At 45.0% G+C, this 26,627-nt stretch overlaps 1 protein-coding gene across 7 annotated transcripts in view; it reads left to right on the forward strand.

Annotated features, from left to right (window-relative positions):
- Positions 1 to 26,627, forward strand: part of TAFA2 (TAFA chemokine like family member 2) — a 260,303-nt gene that overhangs the window by 197,983 nt on the left and 35,693 nt on the right. For all 7 annotated transcript variants that reach the window (XM_081956695.1, XM_081956696.1, XM_081956691.1 and 4 more), the window contains exons 3-4: positions 16,433 to 16,585; positions 17,597 to 17,721. In XM_081956695.1, coding sequence (XP_081812821.1) covers positions 16,433 to 16,585; positions 17,597 to 17,721 — 278 coding nt within the window. The remainder of the gene's footprint in view (positions 1 to 16,432; positions 16,586 to 17,596; positions 17,722 to 26,627) is intronic.

The following is a 26,627-nucleotide window of genomic DNA, read 5'->3' on the forward strand; positions in this document are numbered from 1 at the left end:
TCACAGGTGCTGGATTTTTTGCAGTAAAGCCTCAACAAAGGGCTGCCTCCCAACACTCTTAGACACCAGGTGGCCATGCTGGCAACAATCCTTTCCAAGGACTCGCATCAATCTCTCAGCCAGCATCCCCAGGTGTGTAGTTTTCTAAAGGAGGCCACCAATCTATGCCCTCTGGTCATACATCGCTTTCCATCTTGGGACCTTTCCACCGTACTCTAGGCCCTTACCTGCACTCCCTTTGAGCCCATCCGCACCGCTAGTCTGAAGCATCTCATGTTTAAGACATTCTTCCTCATAGCTATTACATCAGCCAGGAGGATCTTGGAGCTGGCTGCCCTGTCAGTTAGAGAGGATTTGTGCATCATCCATCCTGACAAGGTAGTCCTCTGACTGGACCCTTCATTTATCTGAAAAATCAACTCCTGGTTCCAATGGGCCCAGGAGGTCATTTTACCAGACTTTTGCCCAAAGCCACAGCATCCTTGAACGTCATAATGGGTTTGGCCCCCTATGACTACAGGGCCCGGGGGCTTCCGGGGTAGTGGTCTCAGCATGGATCCGATCACAGGTTTTAAGAGGCTACTATGGAATGCTGGGTGTATCTTCCCCAGCAATTGAGGCAGTTTCAATTGCACTTGACTGGGTTGATGATCTTTAGTATGGGGAATGGTCCCATAAACTTTGGCCCCAGTTTCTTGCTAGGGAGTTTTAATCTCAAATATTTTGTGCAGAGATAAATCTTCTCTCCCACCCTCTCTCCACCGTTATGGAGCCTGGTGTTTATCTGCCTGTTTCTTATAGGTTCGTTCTGCTTTAGCCAGTGCTTTTTTGACATTTTCCCAGGTTGCTTTAAGCATCGACATCCAATCAGTCAAGCTGACTGAGGAGGGAGGGATCCCTTGAATACTCAGGCAAAATCCATGCCACTCACTACTTTCAATGGCGTGAGTCCTGTGCTACTGTGAACAGCATTATTGTATGTGACCTCAGCAAAAGATAAGAGGTCTCCCCAATTGGACTGCTAATAGTTCATGTAGCACCTCAGGTACGGCTCTACCATGGCGTTTAGTCTCACTGCTGCCCCATTGATGCTTGGGTGAAAAGCTGAGCTAAGACCCTGGGATGATCCAATGGACCGCAGGAACTCCCTCCAGAATGTAGCCATGAACTGGACCCCTCTGTCTGAGATAATTCTTTGAGGTATTCCATGTAGGTGGTAGATGTGCTTCACGAATAGTTTGGCCAGTTGGTGAGCCAAGAGTAGTCCACTGGAGGGTATGAAGTGTGCCTGTTTGGAGACCAGGTCTATTACAGTCCAAATCACTGTGTTTCCCCCACTTTTCAGCAACTCTACTATAAAGTCCATTGCAATCTTCTCCCATGGCCTCGTTGGCTCTGCTACTGTTTACAGCAGTCCGGGAGTTTTTCCCGGTCGTCTCTTCATTGTGGCGCAGATGGTGCAACTTTTCATGTGACTATCTACATCTTTCTTTATGTCAGGCCTCCAGAACTGCCTCCGGCCTAGGTGTAAAGTCTTTAGGAATCCAAAGTGGCCTGCTGGTTTGGCGTCGTGGCTACTCTGGAGAATTAAGGTGCGTAGGGATTCCGGGACCTAAACTTTCATCCCCTTCCATGCGAGGTCATCTCTTTTTGTCAAGATGTGTTGGTTGTTTTGGAACCAGGGGGCTGCTAGTAGTTTGGTTTTGGGTCTCGTGGTTAGTCGCTTGCGGGTTGGTCTTGCCAGTCATGGCATTACTGCCTGGTGGTCACTTGGGTAGCTATTTGAGTAGAGGGAATGATGGCATCCGCCACCTGTTCCCATTCGCATTTGTACTAGGGCATGCAGGAGAGGGCGTCAGCTAGAAAGTTCCTCCCCCCTGGGATGTGCTTTAAAAAAATCAAAATGGTTGAAGTATTGAGCCCATCGGACTTGTTTGGGTGATAGTTTCCAAGGGGTCCTGAGTGCCTCCAGATTTTTGTGGTCAGTCCAGACTTCAAACTGTTTCTGGTCCCCTTCCAAAAGGTGTCTCCAGGTTAGCAGTGCCCATCTCACCGTGAAAGCCTCCTTTTCCCATGTGGCCCATCATCTCTCTATGTCTGTGAGTTTGAGTTTTGAGTTTTATTAAATTTATATACCGCCCCCTCTCCCCGCAGGGACTCGGGGCGGTGTACAGACAGTACAAATAAAACAACAAAGCAAGAACAACAATACATTAGACACCCGACATAAACATACGGTCTGTGACATACCCAAACTCATTTCAAGTTAAAAACAGTCTAAAACCAAATTAAAACCCCAAAATTTACAATATTAAAAAGCCATCCAGGAAGGGCAGTAATAGATTGTACTTAAGATTCCGATTAGGCCAGGCCGGCTAGCCGGAACAGGTGGGTCTTGAGTTTCTTACGGAAGGAGCGGAGATCAACAGTAGTTCTAATGTCAGGGGGGAGTTCGTTCCAGAGGGTTGGGCCCATCACAGAGAAGGCCCTACTCCTGGGCACCGCCCGCCCGCATTGTCTAGCGGAGGGTACCCGGAGGAGACCCTCCCTGTGTGAGCGGATTGGTCGTAGGGATGTATGGGGTAGAATGCGATCTCGCAAATAACTAGGTCCCAAGCCATGAAGCGCTTTGAAGATGACAATCAACACCTTGAAACGCACTCGAAAAGCCACAGGTAGCCAGTGCAGCTCGCGCAGAAGTGGTGTTACATGGGAGTACCTGGTACTCCCCAAGATTGTCTGCGCGGCTGCATTCTGAACCAACTGGAGCCTTCGGGTGCATCTCAAGGGGAGCCCCATGTAGAGAGCATTACAGTAATCAAGACGGGAAGTCACCAGGGCCTGAGTGACTGTGCGAAGAGCGTCCCGCTCAAGTAGGGGGCGCAATTGGCGCACCAGGCACACCTGGTGGAACGCCCTCCCAGCCACGGCTGTCACATGATCATCCAGTGACAGCCGGGAGTCTAGGAGGACGCCCAAATTGCGTGCCCTATCCACCGGGGGTAGTTGTTCCCCCCCGATGGCCAGAGATGGAGCAAACTGGCTAAAGCGGGGCGCCGGTAGCCACAGCCACTCCGTCTTGGAAGGGTTGAGTTTGAGTCTGTTGTCCCCCATCCAGATCCGCACGGCTTCCAGACACCGGGACATCACCTCGATGGCTTCGTTGGGGTGGTTCGGGGTAGAGATGTATAACTGAGTGTCATCTGCATACAGATGGCACTCAACCCCGAATCCTCGAATGATCTCACCCAGCGGTTTCATGTATGTGTTGAACAGGAGAGGTGAGAGGACCGACCCCTGCGGCACCCCACACCTGAGCGGCCTCAGGGTCGACCTCTGCTCCCCCGTCAACACACATTGCATCCGACCAGAGAGGAAGGAGGAGAACCACCGCAACACGGTGCCCCCCACCCCCATCCCCTCCAGCCGGCGCAATAAGATACCATGGTCGATGGTATCGAAAGCCGCTGAGAGATCTAATAGGACTAGCATGGAGGAGCAACCCCCATCTTTCGCCCTCCAGAGATCATCCACCAACGCGACCAAAGCCGTCTCAGTGCTGTGCCCGGGCCAGAAACCGGACTGGCGCGGGTCTAGATAGACAGTTTCCTCCAGGTGCCGAGGAAACTGTTGCGCCACCACACTCTCAACAACCTTCGCTAAAAAGGGAAGGTTGGAGACTGGATGATAATTGGCTAACTCTACTGGGTCCAGGGAAGGCCTCTTAAGTAGGGGCCTCACCACCGCCTCTTTCAAGACGGCTGGTAGGAACCCCTCCCTCAGCGAGGCGTTCACTAGTCCCAGGAGCCAGTCTCGTGTAAACTCCCAGGCTGCCAGTACAAGCCAGGAGGGACACGGGTCCAATAAACATGTGGTGGCCCGCAGTCGCCCACGTAACCTGTCCATATCCTCAGCGGCAACAGAGCCAAACTCCTCCCAGCATGGTACCTCAAGACTCTCCACCGGTGTCTCCCCGAGATCACTCAAGGAGACCCACTCTCTCCGGATCCGATCGATTTTATCCTGCAGATATTCCCCAAATTCCTCTGCCCTACCCTGCAAAGGGGCTTCCCGCGGCCTCTGTGAAAGGAGGGAGCGGGTCACCTGAAACAGGGCGGCAGGGCGGTTTTCTGCGGACGCAATAAGAGTGGCATAGTATCGACGTTTAGCCACCCTTAGTGCCACAAGGTAGGTCCGTAAATGGGCTCTTACCTGTGTTCGGTCGGATTCGGCGCGAGAGGGTCTCCATCTGCTCTCTAGGCGTCTCTTGTGGCGCTTCATCACCCTCAGCTCCTCAGTAAACCAAGGGGCCAGGGTGGTTCGCTGCCACCGGAGAGGCCGCAAGGGCGCAACCCGGTCCAAGGCCCCGGCCGCCACATTATTCCATGCGACCGCCAGGTCCTCCATCCGGGCGCGGGTGAGGGTTACAGGCAGTGGCCCAAGCTCCGTCTGGAACCTATCAGGTTCCATCAGTCGCCTGGGGCGGAACCATCTAAGATCTTCTGGTTCCGCCTCCCTGCAATGGGGGGTAGCGGAAGGGAAGTCGAGACGGAGAAGCGAGTGATCTGACCATGACAGGGGAGTAATAACCAATTCCCCTATTCCCAGATCACTCTTCCACCGACCAGAGATAAAAACAAGGTCCAGCGTGTGGCCTCCCTCGTGTGTGGGGCCCTGAATTATTTGGGTCAGGTCCAGGGCTGTCATGGAAGCCATGAACTCCCGAGCTACCTCAGATGATTCACCCGTCGATGGCAGGTTGAAGTCCCCCATAACTAATAGTCTGGGGGTCTCAACCGCCATCTCCGCAATCACCTCGAGGAGCTCTGGCAGGGCCGCTGATGCATAGCGAGGAGCCAAGTATGCAATCAGCAGGCCCAACTGACTCCCTGGGCCCCATCTCACACCTAGAGTCTCACACCCGGATATCTGAGGTACGGTGAATTCTCTCGGTGCCAGGCCTTCCCGTATAATGACTGCTACCCCGCCACCCTTACCCCGGGCACGAGGCTGATGGAATACACGGTATCCTGGTGGGCACATTTCCACCGATCTCCAAATCTATGCAAAATGGGCAGGGGGGGGGGACGGCAACAGCTCCCTGCAGTCCTTCCAAGCCCCAGGTGGTAAGGGGTTAAACCGATCTCCAAATCTATGCAAAATGGGCAGGGGGGGGACGGCAACAGCTCCCTGCAGTCCTTCCAAGCCCCAGGTGGTAAGGGGTTAAACCGATCTCCAAATCTATGCAAAATGGGCAGGGGGGGGACGGCTCCCCGCAAACCTTCCCAAGCCCCAGCATCGCCTCCCAGCATCGCCTCCGTCGCCTCCGCGCCGTTTCAGCCGGCCTCTGTTCTTCACTCCACACCTTCCGCCGGCCTCCGGCGTCCTCCAACGACTCCGGTGATCTCCAATGTTTCAAGCCCAGCTTAAACCTCACACGACCTCCACTGGGCTTCTGGTAGGCTCGGGGCTCCCAGCGGGTCCAATGGGTCGGGGAACTGATGTTTAGAGCCCCCGATACTCTTCCAGGCCACCACCGCCGCCATTGTCTCCCTCCGCTTTCCCTCGTGTGTGACGCCATCGCACCCCCGTCGCTAGCCGCTCAGGGCGTCGCTGCTCTCACCTCGGGCTGTCGTAGCTGTCGTGGCTTACAAAAACGCCCGCAAACAGATCTTGAATAGTTCATAACCGCCAAAATGCCAGCTCCAACAGCCATCGACGCCTGCAGTCTCCCGGAGTAAGCTGGCGCGCGCGCACGCCGACCGACATTTCCCGGCTCACTACAAGTTTTCCAAAATGCCGCTTTTCTTTCTTCCCCTCTCCTGTGCCGTCCGGCCACCCTGGGGGACCACTAGGGTCCTGAAATAAGCCAGGGTGGTCATTGGGTAGGTTTGTGGTCCTCCAGTTCATTTAGAGGACCAGCAGCAACCCAGCCCGGTCAAAAAGAGCCCCGTGAAAACACGGAGCTCAGAGGCTGACCGCCATCCTCCAGGAAGCTCCTCCTTCGTGCATGAGCTTGTGAGCTTGCAGGAGGTGTAGGCACAGGGTTGTAAGTTTCCTTGGTTGTTTCTTTGGAATAGCACCACTCCCACTGCCATGTCGCTGGCATCTGCCTGGATCACAAAGGGATGCTCGGGGTCAGGATGCTTTAGCACCGGCTCCTTTGCAAACATTTCTTTTAGTGTTTGGAATGCCTCCTGGCAGGTTAGGTCCCATTGTAGGATTTGTCCCAGATGAGGTTTCGTTCCTGGGGCTCCCTGTCTTCAGGAGGTCTGTCAGGGGTTTGGCAATCTTCGCAAAGGAGGGGATGAATTGCCTGTAGAAGTTCGCGAACCCTAGGAAGCTTTGTAGCTGTCTGCGGGTGTGAGGGGGTTGCCAACCTAGGATGGCTTGTACTTTGGCTGGGTCCATCTCTATTCCCTCATTTGACACTCGGTAACCCAGATAGTCTAACCATGCATAGTGCAATTCACATTTTGATACTTGATGAACAGGTTGGCTGCCAGAGGTTTTTCCAGTACTTGGCGGACCAGGAGTATGTGGTCGTCCATTGTCTCAGTGAAGATGAAGATGTCATCCAGGTAGACGAGGACCCCCTTGTAAAGGTGCTCGTGCAGCACCTCATTTATAAACTGCCTGAATACCGCTGGCCCCCCTGCAGTCCGAAAGGCATCACTTTGAATTGAAAGCTCCCTAGGGGGCAGTTGAATGCTGTTTTCCACTCATCTCCCTCTCTGATATGTACTCATAGTATGCTTCTCTGTGCCCGGGTCGGAAGCCGGACTGGCGTGAGTCTAGATACTCGGATTCGTCAAGGTGTCATGGAAACTGCTGCGCCACCACATTCTCTACAACCTTCGCTAGAAACGGAAGGTTGGAGACTGGACGATAATTAGCTAGCTCCATTGGGTCGAGTGAAGACCTCTTAAGCAAGGGCCTCACCACCGCCTCTTTCAAGGCGGTTGGTAAGGATCCCTCACCCAATGAGGCATTCACCAGGCCCAGAAGCCAGCCTTGGGTCACCTCCCAAGATGCCAGTACCAACCAGGAGGGACACGGGTCCATTAAACATGTGGTGGGTCACAGCCGTCCACGCAACCTATCTAAATCCTCGGGGGCAACAGAATCAAACTCCTCCCAGGATGGTCTCACAAGACTCGCTGTTGGCGGCCCGTCTGGTCCACTGAGTGGGGCCCATCCGCTCCGGATCTGAGCGACTTTGTCCTGCAGATATTCCCCAAATTCCTCTGCTCTGCCCTGTAAGGGTGCCCCCTGTGTCCTCTGTGACAAGAGGGAGCGGGTCACCCTAAACAGGGCGGCAGGGCGGTTATCCGCCGATGCAATAAGGGTGGCGCAATATCTACGTTTGGCCACCCTTAATGCCACAAGGTAGGTCCGCAAGTAGGATCTTACCTGTGTTCGATCAGATTCGGAGCGTGAGGAACTCCACCTGCTCTCTAGATGTCTCTGTGGCGCTTCATCACCCTCAGCTCCTCGGTATACCAAGGAGCCCGGGTGGGTCGCTGCCGCAGGAGAGGTCGCAAAGGCGCAACCTGGTCCAAGGCCCCAGCCGCCGCCCTATTCCAGGCGGCCGCTAGGTCCTCCGACCGAGCGTGGGTCAGGGCTACAGGTAATGGCCCAAGCTCCGTCTGGAACCTATCCGGCTCCATCAGGTGCTTGGGGCGGTACCAGCGTGGACCGTCTGGTCCCGCCTCCTCGCGGTGGGGGGTAGCACCAGGGAAGTCAAGCCGGAGACATGAGTGATCTGACCATGACAGGAGTGTAACAGTAAAATCCCCTCTACCCAGATCACTCGTCCACTGCTCAGATACAAAAACAAGGTCCAATGTGTGGCCTCCTCTGTGTGTGGGGCCCTGAATTAACTGGGTCAGGCCCATGGCTGTCATGGAAGCCATGAACTCCCGAGCTACCTCAGACGCTGCTCCCGTCGACGGCAGGTTGAAATCCCCCATAACCACAAGCCTGGGGATCTCAACCACCGTCTCCGAGATCAGCTCGAGGAGCTCGGGGAGGGCTGCTGATGTATAGCGAGGAGCCAAGTATACAATCAGCAAACCCAACTGCCTCCCTGGGCCCCATTTCACACCAAGGGACTCACACCCGGATATCTGAGGAACAGTGAACTCCCTCGGCTCTAGAACTCTCCTCTCTATAATAATAATAATAATAATAATAATAATAATAATAATAATAATAATAATAATAATAATAATAATAATAATAATAATAATAATAATAATAATAATAAAGGGTGGCTCACTGCCGCAGGAGAGGCCGCAAAGGTGCCACCCGGTCCAAGGCCCCGGCAGTCACATTATTCCATGCGACCACCAGGTCCTCCATCCGGGAGCGGGTCAGGGCTACAGGAAGTGGCCCAAGCTCCGTCTGGAACCTATCAGGTTCCATCAGGCGCTTGGGGCGGAACCATCTAGGATAATCTGGTTCCGCCTCCCTGCAATGGGGGGTAGCGCCTGTGAAGTCGAGCCGGAGAAGTGAGTGATCTGACAATGACAGGGGTGTAATAACTAAATCCCCTATTCCCAGATCACTCCTCCACTGGCCAGAGACAAAAATAAGTCCAGCGTGTGGCCTCCCTCGTGTGTGGGGCCCTGAATTATTTGGGTCAGGTCCATGGCTGTCATGGAAGCCATGAACTCCCGAGCCGCCTCAGACGATTCGCCTATCGACGGCAGGTTGAAATCCCCCATAACCAGTAGCTTGGGGGTCTCAACCGCCATCTCTGCGATCATCTCGAGGAGCTCTGGCAGGGCCGCTGATGCATAGCGAGGAGCCAAGTATACAATCAGCAAGCCCAACTGTCTCCCTGGGCCCCACTTCACGCATAGAGACTCACACCCGAATATCTGTGGCACAGTGAACTCTCTCGGCTCTAGACCCTCCCTTATAATCACCGCTACCCCGCCACCCCTACCCAGGGCCCGCGGCTGATGGAATGCACGGTATCGTGGTGGGCACATTTCCACGAGGGGTAGACCCCCCTCGTGGCCCAACCAGATGTGGTTGCCAGTTTTGTCAGATGTGGTTGCCAGTTGTTCTGGTGAGCTATTTTGTGAGGTTTCCTGTGTGTGTGGTGTTTCTACTTGGTGTGGGAGGAGTTGGGGGCCCCTTGATATCTTAAGTCTGCAGGTACCCCCTTGCCACCAGATGATTGGTCCCCACTTGTCTAGGCAGGAAAGTCCCAGTATGACTGCGTCTGTCATTTTGAGGGCTATTATGAATTGAATTTCTTCCCAGTGATCTGCTAGCTCTACCCTCACTGGTTCGGTCAGGTGGGTGACATAGGCTCCCTCCATTAGTGACTTGTCGACCTGTTCGAACCGGATCGGGTGGGCCAGTCTTTTTGCTCTGATCCCCAGTGTCAGGACTGTGGTTAGGTTGATCGAGCACCTAGTGCAGCCTGAGTCTATTAGGGATTAAAAATCCTCCTGGTTTCCTGTTTTTGGGCTGTTGAGGTGTATTGCAAAAAGGAAAGGGTGAATTGGTCCTCTCACCATTGGGTCATTTTCTCCCTCATCCTCGCTGTCATAGGATTCAGATGAGTGGTTGTCTTTGCCTGGGGTTTCACCACTTCGCCTGAGGGGAAAGGGGCCTCTGCAGCTTTACTTACTTTACTTTATTTCAAACTTTTATACCGCCCCCTCTCCCAAAAGGGACTCGGGGCGGTGTACAGTCAGATTAAAACACATAAATACATGGGAATAAATACAGACATAAATAAATACTAAATACTTAAAAGAGGAGGCTGTAAAAACTGTACTTAAAGTAAAGCAATTAAAACAATGTTTAAAATAACCCCTAAAAATACCCAATTAAAAATATCTGCCAGGAGGTAGGATAAGACTATGAATGGGCCAAGCCGGCTAAACGAAACAGGTGAGTCTTCAGTTTTCGTCGGAAGGAGCGGAAGTCGGTGGTGATTCTGATATCGGGGGGGAGGTCATTCCAGAGGGTTGGGCCCATCACAGAGAAAGCTCTACTCCTAGGCGCCGCCCGTTGGCATTGCTTAGTGGACGGCACCAGGAGGAGTCCCTCCCTGTGAGAGTGAATTGGTCGCAGGGAAGTATGCGGTAGGATGCGATCCCGCAGCCTGGAGGGCTTTCCCAGATGTGTTGATTGCCCATTTGGGGCCTCATTTTGGTCATGCCCTGGGTGGTGGGTCTGGCCTTGGTTTGGACCTGAGGTTGAGTATGCAGATGCCATGTGGCCCATGCCCCGCATCTGTAGCATCTCAGCGGACTTTGAGGGAGGGCTGTGGTTCTCCATCAATTGGGTGGTTTTAGGTCAGGTTGACCTCTCTCTTTCATGTCTGGTTGCTTTCTCATGTTGTTGGCACGCAGCCCACTGTCAACTTTTGTTGCTACTTGGAACCACTCAGAGAGTCGATTTGGGATATCGCGGTATGTGGTTACCTGGGCAATTTGCTTGTCCAGGTTTGTTCTGAAAAAATGCACCAGCAGCCATTCTGGTAAAGGGGGTAGCCTTCCAATGACCCTCATAAATTCATGGATGTGCTCTTTGATGGGGCAGCCCCTCTGCTTTAGGTTGCTGAGTTCTCTTCTGCTTATAGGTCCTCCTCTGCCTCCTCAAATCTGGCCTCTAGCAGTTGCAGTTGCAGTTGGAGGGCTCTCCTCTTGTGGAGGGCTGCTAACCATTCCCTTGCTTCTCCCTCTAGCCCCCTGCGATGGTATTCACCATGGCTCTGGGGGATGGGTAGAGGTGCCCATAGTGTTCTAGGTGGATATCAGCTGAATCAAAGAATAGAGCTAGCTGGTCTGAGTCCCCATCAAACTTTCCACTAAATTGGGGCAGGTCATTCAGCCCTACTCCTCCAACCTCCTGTCGGCCTCTTTATCCTTCCACCTGATATGGCTGGCTGTCTTCCTCACCTCTAGTTCAGAGAGAGGGAGGAGGTTGCCTGTCCTGGACAACCTGCCTGCTGTGTGGGAGAGGCACTGGTTGCAGTTTCGGGCTCCTTTTCCTTCTATTGGATGGAGGAGGGAGGCTGCACTGTAGTCTCCATCTCCTCCCCTCAACAGGATCAGATGTCCCTCCCCTCTCTTTGGAGTGGCACGATCGCCCCTCATCATGAAGGGTGGTCCAGTCAAAATCCTCCCTCAGTTACTCTATTGCACTCCCCAGGGATTCCATCTGGGGCTTTGGGAGCCTGGCTTGTGCCCAGTCCCACATCCAGTCCACCCTTGCTAGCTCGCTCGAACCCTTCCCTTTATCTGGGAATTGGGATAAGGGAACTCAACTTCAGCTGCTTTAGGGGCTAATTTCCACCAGTACTCATCCTTTCTTGCTTCTGCTGCTGGGAAAGGCATCACAGCTTGGATGTCTGGAGCTTTGATGTCTGGAGCTGGCTGCATTCCTCCAGCTATCATCAGGCTCTCTTCTGCCATGGTTGCCTGATTTTCCCTCCAAGCACCCCAAATATCAGGAAATTATTGGAGAGCCCAGGATTCAGGAAACTCAGAAATCTTGATAGATTTTAAAACTCAGTTTCAGCTCTCTGTGAAGTTTCCAAAGGATGCCCTAGTTAATTTATGAGCCTAAAGACAAAGTTCAAAAGAAATCCAGTCATTTATTAGGAGCAACATTTTGGCATGTTCTTCTGCGTAGCTGAAACTGATTTCCAGTTAATGGTCTCTGAACTTTACCCCTGTGTCTCCCCTCCCCTCAGTTTGTGCCATAAATCATATCCACCAATGAGGTGCTGCAGCAGGCTGTGAACTTTGTGCCTCACACACCTTCTGTAGAAACCTGAGATCTAACTCTGGTCGAAGGTATGCATGGAATTCTCCCTCTCATGTCTACTTGATAATAGTCATGGAAATGCTTTACAAGTTTACAGTGGCGTTGGCAAACCCTAGATGTCCGACAGCCTCATTCAGGAGATCTGAAGCACTCTTCATCTCCTTCCAGCCATCTTCGACAGGTCGCAAAGTCACCTCTTCAACCTTCAGACACTGGCTCAGAGCTTGCATCACCCATGCCTATAATCACCAGGCCAAGCCATTGCCAGGTCGAATAATGGCTCACTCCACGAGAAGTGCGGCTACCACTGCTGCCTGGCCGATGCTTTGATTGAGGAGATCTGTAGGGCGGCCACTTGAGCCTCGACTGCTCTCTTCATACACAATTATAAACTAGACAGTTTACATCCACTGAAGCAGCGTTTGGGAGACGAGCGTTTGAGAGAGAGTTCACTCCAGCACAGAGACCTCCAGCACATCTGTTTCCCACCCTAGGGACAATTAGCTTGGGTATGTCCCATGCTTGGACTCTCCAAGCAGTGCTCAGGAGAATGATCATTGGCTTACCTGAACTATCGTTCTCTGGGCTCTGTGGGAGAGTCCAAACCCTCCCTAGGGTCTCCTGCTGTCATGGACTATTCCCCCTGTCTCACCTTTTTGCGTACAGTTTACATCCACTGAAGCAGCGTTTGGGAGACGAGCGTTTGAGAGAGAGTTCACTCCAGCACAGAGACCTCCAGCACATCTGTTTCCCACCCTAGGGACGCAAAAAGGTGAGACAGGGGGAATAGTCCATGACAGCAGGAGACCCTAGGGAGGGTTTGGACTCTCCTGCAGCGCCCAGAAAACGATCGTTCAGGTAAGCCAACAATCATTCTTGATCCCAACTCTTCTTGTCTTATCACAACAGTTTCCATTTAACTTTTATCTTTCTCTTAACAAATCCAACTCTGCTTACCATATGACAAAATAGGAGAAGCACATTTGCTTCTTTTAATAAATATTCATTTTGCTCAATGATCTACATACTTCTGTTTATTTTTCTACCAGTCCTAAGTGTCTTGAAATTTCTCCATCTATTTCCCATATGTAGTAATAATTCTATAATGCTATACAACTTCATCTACTTCTTCAGTTTTTATCATAAACTTTTCCTTTACCTTGTCAACATATCTATTTTGGAGTTTGATTTTCAGACCTTTAATCTTTCTGGTGTCATACAATATATCTAGCGTTTGTTACAAATCATTCGGATTCTCAACTAACAATATTGCTTTATTCAGAAGTATATGTATTTACTCAGCACACCTTGAACAACTCCACAAGTATTTCTTAATATTTATCCAGAAACACATTTAAGAACTATTTAATTAAGGACATAGCATATAATTTTGTTTATTCTCACACATGGTTTACTTCCAACGTATACTTCTTATTAGCAGTCTATTAGCAATCAACCTCCAACTCCATCTTCACACAGAATTTTCCATACTGCAAGCCTGTGCACTTTGCCATACACATTCTCTAAATAAATAAAGCACAATAAAGACAGTACAATAAACTTTTTGCTCTCATTGATGGATTTTGGTTTTGTACAGTTGATTATGATGAATCTGAATTTGTTGTGATAAATTCGGGTCAGTTTTCTGTTAATGCAGCTATTTCCACTTAGCTGAGTTAATTTAACATGAAATTTATTTCTGCATTTAGAAGACCAACTTGGGATATCTGTATCTTTTTTGTGGGCCATTAGGAAGTTTCTATCCTCATAATACAATTGCAAAGCAGTTTTCCCTGATTGTTTGCCAAGGAGATAAAAGTCTTCCTGTACAGATGGCAATAACTGGTTGTGTGGAGACAGAACAATAAATGAGATTTATTTCTGGCATAATGCAACAGATTTGGCAAATTGACCATTGTAAGCTATTCATTAACAGTTTCTAAGGGCTATAAAAGCATTTTGGGTTTATTTGGGAGAGGAAATGTGAAGTCTCTTTACTATCCTTTATGAACCTGAATAAAATACTGCATCTTGGATGCAACCAAGTATCCTCCTTGTGGTGGGTACTCCTTAAAAGGCAATGTATGAGAACTTGCTCTATGAACCACATTAAGTATTATATTTATTATACTTAATTATAACTACTATTATACTATACTATTTCAAATAATATTTGAAAGCTAATTGCTGAGGTACGGATTTCCTCACTCACATGAAAAATCTGTTGAATATGCTGCATCGAGGAAACAAATGTTATTTCGAGTTCTTTTTCCTCTTTTCCCGGGATATGGGAACATGAACAAAAGGTATAAACCATGCGTTCATAGTATTTCTAAATAAAGAGTTCATATAGAAACCATGGTTTAAAAAAAGCAAATAAACTTACAGAGGAACTTTCAATCTGGTTTAATCTCTTAGAAAACTGAAGATGGAAAGGGATTATTTTTTATGCTTCATAATGGGGAGTGGAGGTGGGCTTGTTCATAGAATTACATTGTGCCCAGCCAGTTCTTGACTCTTACAGAAAAATGGTCAAATACAGAATAAGGAAAAAGGGCTGAGCAGTAAGCAAGCTGTAATGCCCAATAATGGATGTATTTTCAGGAAGGGAGGAGAGTGAAGAGAATTATCCATATACAGAAGTTTGCATCACTTATCTGGTTGGAATGTTCTGGCTCAAAAGGGGAAAATAACTAAGATATTGCAGTTGAGTTAGATTTTTTGGGTCAACCCCTGAAATCTAACTATGAGATTCACATTTCAGAGACCAAAATAGCTTTATGTAACAAATATCATTCTATTTCCTGTGTTATCTAAGTTTCCTTTATTTTCAAGAGTTAAATATTATATACATCTTCACTCTATTTCTGTCATCTTTTGTTAGAAATGCTTCATAAGTTTCAGTTTAAAGTTTTTAGATAGTAAATCAGAACATTCAAATATAAATTTGATTGTGATTTATTCATGGTGACTATCTTTCTTTTCTAATTTTTAAAATAAAAAATTTAGCATTATTATTTTTGATTTCACAGAAGTATAAATTTTTAAGGCAGATTCCCCCCCCCCCCCCATGATCTATCTGATGCATCAATTGCTATCTTAAACTTCTTTGGAAACATGATTAATATTCACCTTGAACTAAAAACAATATTGATAGTGTCTGAATATATTTTATTTCCTATCGTCAATTTTATTCAGTGTATTGAATGCTAATCTCTTATGTGTTTCAAAGAAAAATGTATTGGTTTAGAGAGTTTAAGCAGTATAATTAAGAAATACTAACAAAGCTGAAATATAAAAGTTGATTGTATTAAGTCAGAGATAGACAATCTAAGCCTTCAAAAGCAGCCCTCAAAACCCGCATTTGAACTTTTCCAGGTATTTTGAAGTGAGAGCATGCACAAAATATAGTATGGAACCATTAAGTAAGTTTAACATAGCATTTTAAGTAATACGTAAGTATGCGTGCTTGTATAATCTTAATAACCATGACAAACCACCTCAAAAAACAGAAACTCTTGGACTCTTCCATGTAGTTTCATAGATTGCCTGCTTAGTCCCACCCTTTATATCTATTATTCTTAAGCAATTCTGTTAAGTATCAGTTGCTGCATTTAAACCTTCCATTTCAAGATAAGACTACAAGATGGAAATTATCAAGAATAATGATTCTTTATTAATTAACATTCAGAAATTTCTGTATTTCTTCATTAGTCTAGTAGTCTGGATTTTATTTATTTATTCTTTTGGTAAATGAAAAGAGCTACATAATCTGAAGAAAATCTAGATTATTTTTATTTTGTAATAAATATTTGTTGACAAATTGAAAGTTTCTAAACTACAACAGTCTGTTTGTCTTAAAGGGCTACATATATATGCCACTGTATTCTTGAATCTTTGATGCAGTAAAGTTGTAACTTACTATTGATAATTCAATTAGCATCATATTAGTTATTCTGCCTTCAGAGATAATTACATATATTATTAGAAAACCCGTAACTCAGCTGGCCTGTAGTGTGGATTTCGATCAAATTTCTGAGACCACTGAGAAAATTAAAGATGCATGGAGGAATCCAAACAAGACAACAAAGATGATAGAGGAAACCCAAGGACCACAAAATACTCACTGATTATCTGAGAGAGAGGGAAAAAATGGGAAACTGGTAATGGTAGAGAGGACTGAATAAATGCAGAGGTCTTGATTGATGTGCTCAGAGCTAGTCCTACTAGTTTGAAAAATAATGGGCTTTAAGTAACAGGTTTTAAAGAGATGTATCAATTCGGTAATTACTGTATTTTTACAGCCATTAAAATGTAAGGATTCTTGTGTAACATTCTACACATTTCAGATGAGCTTGAAGATAGCTAAACAGAAAATTGATGTGGTTTGGTTTCTTAATGGTGTTTTGTTGCTAATTTTAATTTGTTGTTTACTACACAGTGTCATATGTCAAATGAACACCCTTCCTTTCATTTTTTTGAGCCCTAAAGAGTTATAAATGTTTCAGTTGAGGGAAAAGAAAAAGATCCATTCATTAGTATTTCTAATGAAATTTGCAGTGCTGGTAACTTCCAGTTTGTGTGTTCTTCTTAATTATTTTGAATCGTGACTTCTCTCAACATTTTTTTACAGCTCATCATGTTAAAACTGGAACTTGTGAAGTGGTGGCTCTCCATCGATGTTGTAATAAGAACAAAATAGAAGAAAGATCACAGACGGTCAAGTGCTCCTGCTTTCCTGGACAGGTAGCAGGTACCACTCGGGCAGCTCCTTCTTGTGTTGATGGTGAGATATCTTTGGTGCTTTGTTCTTTCTTTTTGAGTTGTAGCATATGGATTAAAAAAATGGAATAGTGGACTCTCCATTTTTTTTAATTCCAGAAAAGACCTCAGATAGCTAGATGAAGGAAATATCAACGTATCTGCTGAATTTTGGAACAACCTCTTAAATTCTAGACAAAGGTTCTACCCACTGTTCTATTTTAATGCTGAGGGTAAAGGTAGGAAATTTTGGGTGTTTTTTAGGTTTCTGAGCAACTTTTGCCTTGGTTAATGGCTGTTCCCTCCTTTATAAAGTAGCTAATTAATTTTGGGGAATTATTTGTAAGGAAGAAAAATGTTCCAGAAAAGAGCAAAACCTAACCTTTCTTGTTAAGTGATCACTGCAGTTAAGTTAGTAACATATTAAGTGAATCTAACTTTCACCACTGACTACTTGTCAGAAGTCGCAAAAGTGATCACATGACCCTGGGACACTTCAACTGTCATAAATAAGAATCAGTTGCCAATCATTCAAATTTTGATCACGTGTCCGTGGGGATGTTGCAATGATTGTTAGTGTAATAAACAGTTACTTTTTCCAGTGCCCTTGTAATTTTGAATGGTCACTAAATAAAGTATTGTAGGTTAATGACTACCTGTAATCTATAGCCTTTATACTAGGAAACTTTATTAAATTTATTTTGTTTATTTGGACATCAGACTACCTTTTGTTTTGTTTCATCTGATGCTAATAACAAACATCAGAACATACAGCAATTCCAGCCAGGAATTATTTACTCATGCAATGCACACATCTGTCTCATAAACTTTTTTTTAAAGCATGTTGGATGAGATCAAATACTGTTTTAGTCCAATGTCCATCCCTTCTATAGGATATACATTTAACAGTACCTCAGTATAATATTAATATTTCTCACCAATGTATATTTTATATTCACCCTGATAATATTTCCGTGATATAAGGGCAACAAAGGTTTAATTAAAAACAATAGGCTTTTCTCTTCCTCTTCCTCAGCATCAATTGTAGAACAAAAATGGTGGTGCCATATGCAACCATGTCTTGAAGGGGAGGAATGCAAAGTTCTCCCAGATCGAAAAGGATGGAGCTGTTCATCTGGGAATAAAGTGAAAACAACAAGGGTAAGTAGGAATTTGCCATGAAATATAATTGCCAGATTTTGTAAAGAGAATTCTGAACTCGATACTGATGAATAATTCTTAGATATGGAATAAATATAACAGAAAAAAAATTATTGACTTGGACATCTATCAAAATCAATATAAGTTATTTATGAATATTTTACTTTGATGGCTTTATTCTAAGTATGATTGTATCTAGATCTAACAGTTATTTTGATTTAACTGTTATCATGATAATTATTTATAATTAATCTGCATGCCTTGAAATTTAATATACACTCTTAGAGATGAGCCAAACTGGACGTAGTCAGATTCGTATATTGAGCTAAATATTTTGTGTATCTATAAAATTGGATTGTTTGTTTATCAAGCACATTTATTCTGCTGATTATCATAAGTTCAAAAATTCAAGTTATTCATTCAATAAATAAAATGCGTATTCTAAGTTTTAGCCTTTGTTTAGATTGATTTCATGATGAAAACAGAAGAAAGAACTTTCTTAAGAGGCAAGTCACTTTTATCATGCAAATCTCTGATTCACTCCTTAATTAATGTTACTTTTGATTTATCCTAATATATATTTTGCTTAATCTTATTTGCTTTTGTCTAATATACATATCTAGAGAGTAAGTCATATTGAAATTAATGGATCTAACTCTTAGATTGTTCTTTGCCAAATAAGCTTAGTGTTGTGGCTTGTTGGCTGCCAGCAGAGCTAGCTGCAGACTCAGATGAGGAGGAAGTGGAGGGAGAGCTTGGGACAGCTTTTGAACCTATGGAAGGCTCTGATGAGGAAGCAGCATCAGAGGCAGAGCTGGAGCCTTCCTGCCGCCCCACAGCTGTCTTTGGGGGTCTGAGCTGAGTGAGGAGAAAGAACAGATGGAGCCCATCCCAGATGCACATATACACAGAGAGGAAAAGAGAAGAGAACAAAGGAAAACAATAAGCTGGTTCTCAAAGCAAACGTGGACGCTAGCCAGCCCCCCCCTGGCTGAGAAATAAATAGTAGGGGTTTGGGAGTGGCCGGTTGTCACAGACAACTGCTTGTTTTTACAACAAATAATTCGGATTTCTTGGCCAGGTCTGTTGGAGCTAATTACAATTGATTGCATTTTGATTAGGTAATAATTAAAAATTTCCTAATGAGTGGACTTACCATGTAGCAACATCTCATAGAATCTACTTTCTGTCTCCCCTTGCTCTAAATGTTCTGACCCAGTCTTAGTAAGTAATGATAAGTTGGTTACTTGCAAGTGCAAACAAACCACGTGAATAAAAGACTGTACCTACCCTGTTTGAAAAGGGATTTATTTGTACTCGCGAGTCAGTGGCTTCTCATTACTTGCTAAGTCCACTCATTAGGAAATTTTTTAATTTAATACATATCAAGATGGAAATGACATTAGTATGAAAAATTCCACAAGAAAGTCAATATATGTTGTTTCATTTTCCAGTATAGTCAAACTTTATGTTATCATTGCTTATGAGACAGTTCATATGAAATTGGTTTCCGGAAGAAAACTCATTCTTAATTCATAGAAAGTAACTTAGATAAATTGCATGCTCAGCCCAATATTTTATGACCTGCTTTTCAGCAGCTTCCTTAAATTTAAAGATGAACACTCAGAAACTTCTGGCTTTATATTCCAGTATGTAAATTATTACATCTAGGAATGTTTCTGTTTAAAGGGGGGATGGTTTATTGAACAATGGTCTTGTTTGGGGAAAATGATCTCAAAAAGCAGAGAGTAAAGGTGCTTTCTTTTGTGATTATAATTTCTTCTTCCTTCTGTGCCTACCATATGTGGCAGGGATAAGAAATCTTTGAACAACCACATAGTCACCATCAGATGTCACAGCACAACATGTTTTCAAAAGTCATTGTAGTTTGGGCAGGAGCTGGAGAAATAGGGAAAATACTGAAGCTCTTTTTGTACTAAAGAACATGGCATCTGTTCTAGCTGGGAGAATACAGGTGGACAAATGGAGGCGAGCCAGGACTTAACAAATGCTAACAGTTTATTGCTAAGAGGTTGCCAAACACGGCACTTCACATTTCGCGCGTCTCAGCTAACTGGCAACAGCTGAGCCCTGTTTGACAGCCCTTTATATATGCCGGCTATCAAACAGTCAACCAATCAGTGTCAAGCACAGCGCCCCCTAGCGAAATGGACCAGACGGAAAACTATGATACATAACACTCCTTCACACTTAGAACGCGCATGCGTAGTCTTCCAAATAGCCTGGGCGGCGTCGAACCCGTCCTGATCTTTGCAGAGTGACCTCTGCTTCAGAGTCTGTGGCCGCAGTTCCCCTGGCCTCGGGCCTAGCCCCTTCAGACTCTGACAATGCTGGAAACTCATGGGGAAGAGCAGGTAAGTGTCTAGGTTGTTCTATTCTATTATGTGATCGCTCGGGGGAGGTAGACCGGGACCTAGGCGTCTGCTCTGAGCTCTCGGTGGCTTGCCTATAGGATAGGCCCTGTTGTTCCCCCGCCATGTTTGACTCCCTTTGCCAATTTCGTAGCTGATTGATATGGCGCCTCCATACTCGGCCGTCCTCTAGCTCTATCAAGTACGAGCAGGTGCCTATGATTTTCATCCAGGGCCGCCTGTAAGTCGAGTTCAGGTTTGGCCAGCAGGCGGCGTTGTATACGGAGGTCTCTAACACCCCCCACAATCTGGTCTGTCAGGGCTCCATCTAAGTCTTTGAATCTACAATGAACAGCTGTGGCTCATAAAGCAGCCACATAGTCGTTTATTGTCTCTCCCTCAAGCTGAACCCTTCTGTAAAAGGCAAATCTGCACGTTGTGCGGGACAGCGCTGGGGCATAATGATTTTTTAACTTGGACATTAAAACGGCCCAAGTCACAACGTGGACGGAGTGCGGGGCAACTAGGGTCTCCGCAAGATTAAACATCTCCGTACTACATAAATTTAGGAAACATGCCTTTTTCCGCTGTTCAGTTAGGTCTGTAAAGCCATTGGCTTCTAAAAACATTCAAAACGGGAAATATAGGAGCCCCTTTCTCCCCAAGCAGGCATGACCAAGGGGCTTGAAGAACATTTTGCATAAAGATTTAAGTTTCTGTGAAGTATTTTATTTAAAAAATCCCTTTTCCCCATAATTAGTTGTTAAATAATAAATTCACAGTCATTATGATTTATTTTGCCATCAATATGATTACTGTTTCAGCTTGTTTGACCAGCTTAAGAAATCCTAGAGGAGAAATGTATCTTTGAAGTTTACAATTGATTTCTATTTCCTTAGAGGTAGAAAAAATAAATATTTACCAATCATTCTTTATAAACTGAATAGCTTGGGAACATATTGTATAAAGTATATTATATTAAAAGCCAAAATATGTTTTTGAATTCTTATTTCAGCAGAATATTAAGCAAAATGGGTGTGTGTGTGTGTGTGTGTGTGTGTATGTGTAAGTGTGTGAGCATAATTTAAGACCACCAGTGTATATGAAATACTGTATATGATACAGAGTGTTAGGTGGGCTTGTAGTGCAACTTACACAAAGGACCTATATTGCAAGTTAGGGAAGATGAAAAATATAACAAAATAAGACAATTGCGATTCACTTCCAGATTGTTGCTAAAAAAATAAAACATACATATCTGCATAGTAATTATAACTATAATAAATAGAATCATTTGCCTAATTAGTTTCTGATATTTGCACAATGATTTGGGGATCTATCAAAGTTATTCAGTTAATTGAAAAATTTGGTTTCTTCATGTTTTGAAAATGTGAAATTCAGTTGTTATCCAGATACACATTCAGAATAAGTCACAGAGAAACAGTAAAAAAAAAGAATGTGTGTGACCCTTTGCACACGCCCTGCACATGCATGTGTGACCCCCTCCCATGCGCCCCTACCCTCAACATGCACGCATGACACCCCCTGCACCCCCGCACATGCATGGCAGAGACCCAAAGACCAGATGGCCAGCGAGTGGTATGTATGCATGCAGGGGAGAGCTGAACTGGGGTGACAGCTCATGTGCCATCAGAAAGGGTGCTGCGTGCCACCTCTGGCATGCGTGCCATAGGTTCGCCATCACAGGTATATACCCATTCTGTTTTGACCCAGCTCTCCAATCATGACAAATCCTCTGAAGTTAACTTAAAGATTCCTTTATTAGGAGCACTAGCAGCCCCAGCAAAAAGTTTAACTCTCACTGCAGGTTAACAAGTCCGTCCGGCTGGAAGATGAATAGTTATCTGCTATTCATCTCCGCCCCCTGCCTTTTATCCCAAAACTAGGATGGGGCTAGTAGCGGTGGTTCTTCATTCCCAAAGACTGGCCCATGGATTTCCACTGCTCTCCTCTCCTCTGCCTTCTGGGCTTCGGTGCGTGGATCCAGCTATTCCTCCTCTTTCTTATCAGTCACCTCCAGACCTGGGGGCTGTTGACTCTTCATCTGAGGACTGACAGCTGGCCCAGGCTCTGCCTCTGTCTCTCTCTCTCTCTCTGCCAGCTTCATTCCCTCTTCCCCCTCGGAGCTCTCAGGGTGCCTTGATGCTGACCCTGACTCCCATGCTGCCTCCTTCTCTGATTTGGCTGCTGGAAGGGCCGGTGGCTGATAGGCCACAAAACATTCATTAATGACAAACCATCTTCAAATATTTCTCTTCTTGACTATTCTAAACTTTACAAATAGGGTAACAGCCAATAACTAATAGGGCAATAGCCGTCAATGCACTATCACTTCCCATTTCTGGCTGCCATCTGCTCCAAAATTATCTGCTATCTGTATCATGTATGTAAATTACCACCACCTTTTCTATTTACAGCGTGGGTGTAAAACTCGCCGTGTCATGTTGCCATCATGTGACATTTCACAACATTTCCCCCTTCGTGGAGCTGGGGTTGATGTGGCCTATACATGACACATCTGGCCCACGGGCCGCCAGTTTGACACCCCTGATGTCAAGGCAGCCTCCCTCAGTAACCAAGAAAGAAACCACTCAACTCCATTTTTCAGAATTAAGAGTACTTTTACTGGTTATGAGTAGATAGCAGCTAAGCAAAGCAAGATCTGAGGCAAAAGCGTGCGTAATCATAGATATCAATATGTGACCCAACTCCCTCCCCCTGGTAACCCCATCCCACAGTCCAATCCACACACCCCACCTGTGTCATGTGAGTTTCATCTTCAAAAAGCATCATCAGGTTGGTATGCTGGACAATTGGCCTTGGCGGCAAATCCACTATCTGTAGCAAGCAGTAGATCGTGAGAACAAACCTCCCTTTTCCACCCACTCCTGTACTGAAAGCTTCCCCTTCCAAATACCATGCCCCCCTCATTTCAATGGCAGCCAAAAGCAAGTAGCAAAGCAGAGGCTGACACCTGACTTACAGCAATGACTTAGAACTCGCCAGTGATATTTATTTAAAACACATGAATGACTTTACAAGATTAAGATAACACCCAATTATTTCTTCAAAAAAACTTACATAAAACAAGAATTAACATAATCCAGGGAAAGATTATGAGGCAAGAAATTTGGGATTAGGATTGTTTTATATTTTATTTACTTAAAGTATTGAACCAAGTAGCAAAACAGTTCATTTCAAATTAAATATAAGTTAAAAGATAAATATGCATCATCTTTTCTGTTTGTTGGACGTCACATTAGGATCAGTGGTGGGTTCCGGACTCTGTCGCAGCCGGTATGCTGTTCAAGGGGCTGGGCATCCTAGTCAGGCACGCACGCATGTGCACACCACTGCCCTATGACACTCAGCTGCTCGGTAGAGGTTGTGCAGGCCCCGCACGCTGTGCGTGCACACGTAATTGGCCGGTCGCATTATAAACAGCAATGGAACCTGGGGAAGTGGGGGTGTGGGCAAACGAGGCACCATACCGGTACGGTGACTGCTGCTCACAGCTACTACTAGTATGGCCGCTCTGGGTGGTATCGCCCGGAACCCACCATTGATAAGATGTGTTAATTAATTTCAGTTTTCCAGATACTTAACTCCTTATTTAGCAATTTGACTTAACACAAGAGTCTTAGATAAAATTGCACTAGATTAGAAGTTTTATTGCAGCCATGAATAAAGCCTTATACACAACAGATCATTTGCCCTCTACAGTACAATGGAATCAAAGTCTAGGATTGTGCCCCAAAGTTTACATGTACATATGCTTTTGTGGACTTTGATGTAGGAGGATATAGTTTGTAGCACAGTCTTTCATAGCTCTGAAATGGCCAGTTATCACATACATCCAGATAAAAGCAGTGCTGTGCTGGTTCGGGTGAATTTTGGCCATATATCGCCGTATTTTAGGAGTCATCCGCATGCTCAGAAGGTTGCGCACATGTGAGGATAGCGTGCATGCTCACATTTCTGGTGCTGGGCGAATGGGTTGTTACATTATGTGATGCCCACCTCTGGATAAAAGACAATTGCTTCATTACACTGTACAGAGGAGAGGAAGCAGCAGAATATGAATCTTGATTCCATTATATATAAAATTGCATTTCATACATAGCAGTTATTGGAATGTTTTCAAAGTATTTAGCTTTTTATCCTTTCTACAGAATGTAATAGAAGTTCTTATTGTTCTTCAGATAAGCTGATCTGTTTCCAGTCTTTCTTGCCATAAAAAAATTAACAGAAGATTGGGCAACCCAAGTTCTGGAATCCTTGTCCAAAGAATATATAAACTGTCTTTGTGATGGAGGGGAGACTATTGTTGGAAAATAAATGGGCCATTAAAGAAAAGAGATCAACCACCATAAAAGTAATGGTCAGGCAGCTCAGGCCATTGATGATAAATTTAAAGGTTCAGTATGGCAATGTGTGTAATGAAGAAACATATGCCTTGATACCTGCTGCAATGAAAAATCACCAAAGTCACAGATGAGGAGCTATGTTAAATGCTAATCTGACCAGCTATTGTGACAGAGCTACTGTACAACCTTTCCTTCCAAGGAAAATGGAAGATCTAACCAGAGGTTGTGGCACAATTTTACCTGTTTCCAGCAAAGGGAGAGAAATAGGACAAAGCCCCAACCCAAGGTGATCTCCGAGTATTTGAAGCACGCAAGTCTTAAAGCTGTCAAATTACAAGACCCTTGTACCCTTCTAAGCCTTTAGAAAAAAAAAACCCAGGGGTGTTCAAACTTGACAGCTTTAAGACTTGTGGACTTCAACTCCCAGAATTAATTAATTAATTAATTCATACATACATACATACATACATACATACATACATACACAATTGTTATGACTCACCAGCATCTGCATCTATAGATAAAAGTATGCCAATAAAATGTACATTTATTTCACTGTCTCCCATCTATGACCCAGCTAGAAGTATTCATCCATCCATCTTTAAAATGACCTTCCTCTTGACAATATTCATGTTACATTTAGCATAAAAGATAGGTAGTGGATATTGCATATCAAACATTTTGTATATCATCTTAAAACATGCTCACTAAATATCGGAATTCCATATGATACCAAACAGAATTTTTTTTCCCTATAAAATATTGTACTGAGAAAATGGAATTAATTCATTGGATCATATTGTTCTTACCTTGATATGTACTTTATAAAAATTTTAAGATGAATGGTAATCTAACTAGTTTCCTCCTCTTGCTTTCTTTTTTTTTTTAAACAAAGTTTTATTGGTTTTTGAAAGAAATAGAAAGGAAAGGGGTGGTGGAATAGATTACAAATTTTGGCAGTCACAGTATGTAGGAGGTGCCCCTTCCCCCCGTGCTCATAATTTCCATTTATACATAAATAAGTTTAATACTAAATAGTAATATTTTGTCAGCATATAAATTCAAATAATAATTTCAATCAATTTATGTCAAGCAGATTTTCTTGCTCATTTTTGTGATCTGAGCTTTCTTGGTATTGCCCCTTCTCCCCCCGCCAGCAGAGCTCCGGCCCCTCCCGTGTCCTGTAAATCTGGTGTATCATCGGATTTATCTAGGAGTACTTAATTTTTTTCCATAAAGGCCTGAGCCTCTATAGTTGTGTTGATTCTAACTCTTGTATCCTCCCAGAATATTAACATGCCTTCAGGCATCAACCATCTGAACCACACCCCTTTCTGCTATAACTTCTTTGCTAATTGCGAATAATTTTTTCTTTTCTCTCTCACTTTCTTAGGGATCTGTTTCAGAATGGTTATTTCTCTATCTTGATATTTCAAAGCTTGCCCCCTTTGTGCACTCAGAATCTCATCTCTTGTAGTCTTTCTAAGAAATTTAATGTGTACCTCCCTTGGGACATTGTGTATTCTAGCGTATGCTGAGTTTACTCTATAAACCAGGTCCAAGTCCCACCCCATCTGTTGTTTTTCTTTTTGAATATAGTCAGCCAAAAGGTTTGTCATGATGTCCTTTAAATCTTCCTCATCCACCTCAACCACATTTTGAAATCTAAGGAAAAAGGACATTCTTTCAAATTCCGTTTTTATCTGGTGGTTCTTAAGCTCTTGGTTCCCCTTCTCCACCCCTTTCACCTCCCCCCTCATCTCTGCCGTCCCCTCCTCCAAAAGATCCAATCTCTGTGAATTTTTAATCGCCCGGTCCTGGTTCTCCTTAAGCTGCTCATTCATCTCCTTTAGTTGACTTTTTAAGTCCTCCTGTCCCTTTAAAATTTGTTGAAACATCTGCTGAAAGTCCGTCTCAGAAGGCTTGGGCTGCAGCAGGGAGGTTAGAGTCTGTTGTCCACTGGGACTGGATACTGTAGATGTCGGGGCGGAGACAACAAAGCCCGGCTTCCCCGGGGGTGGTCTTTAAGGTGGCATTTTGATGAGCAGAAAAAGTACAAAGTCAATACAGAGAAGAAGCAATTAGGGAGGAAAACCGCCAAGAGAGGTTAGGAGGCAAGGAGTCCAAGCAGAAGGAAACTTTTTCA

The sequence above is a fragment of the Natrix helvetica genome (genome assembly GCF_964273705.1).
Source record: "Natrix helvetica genome assembly, chromosome: 6".
Classification (NCBI taxonomy): domain Eukaryota; kingdom Metazoa; phylum Chordata; class Lepidosauria; order Squamata; family Natricidae; genus Natrix; species Natrix helvetica.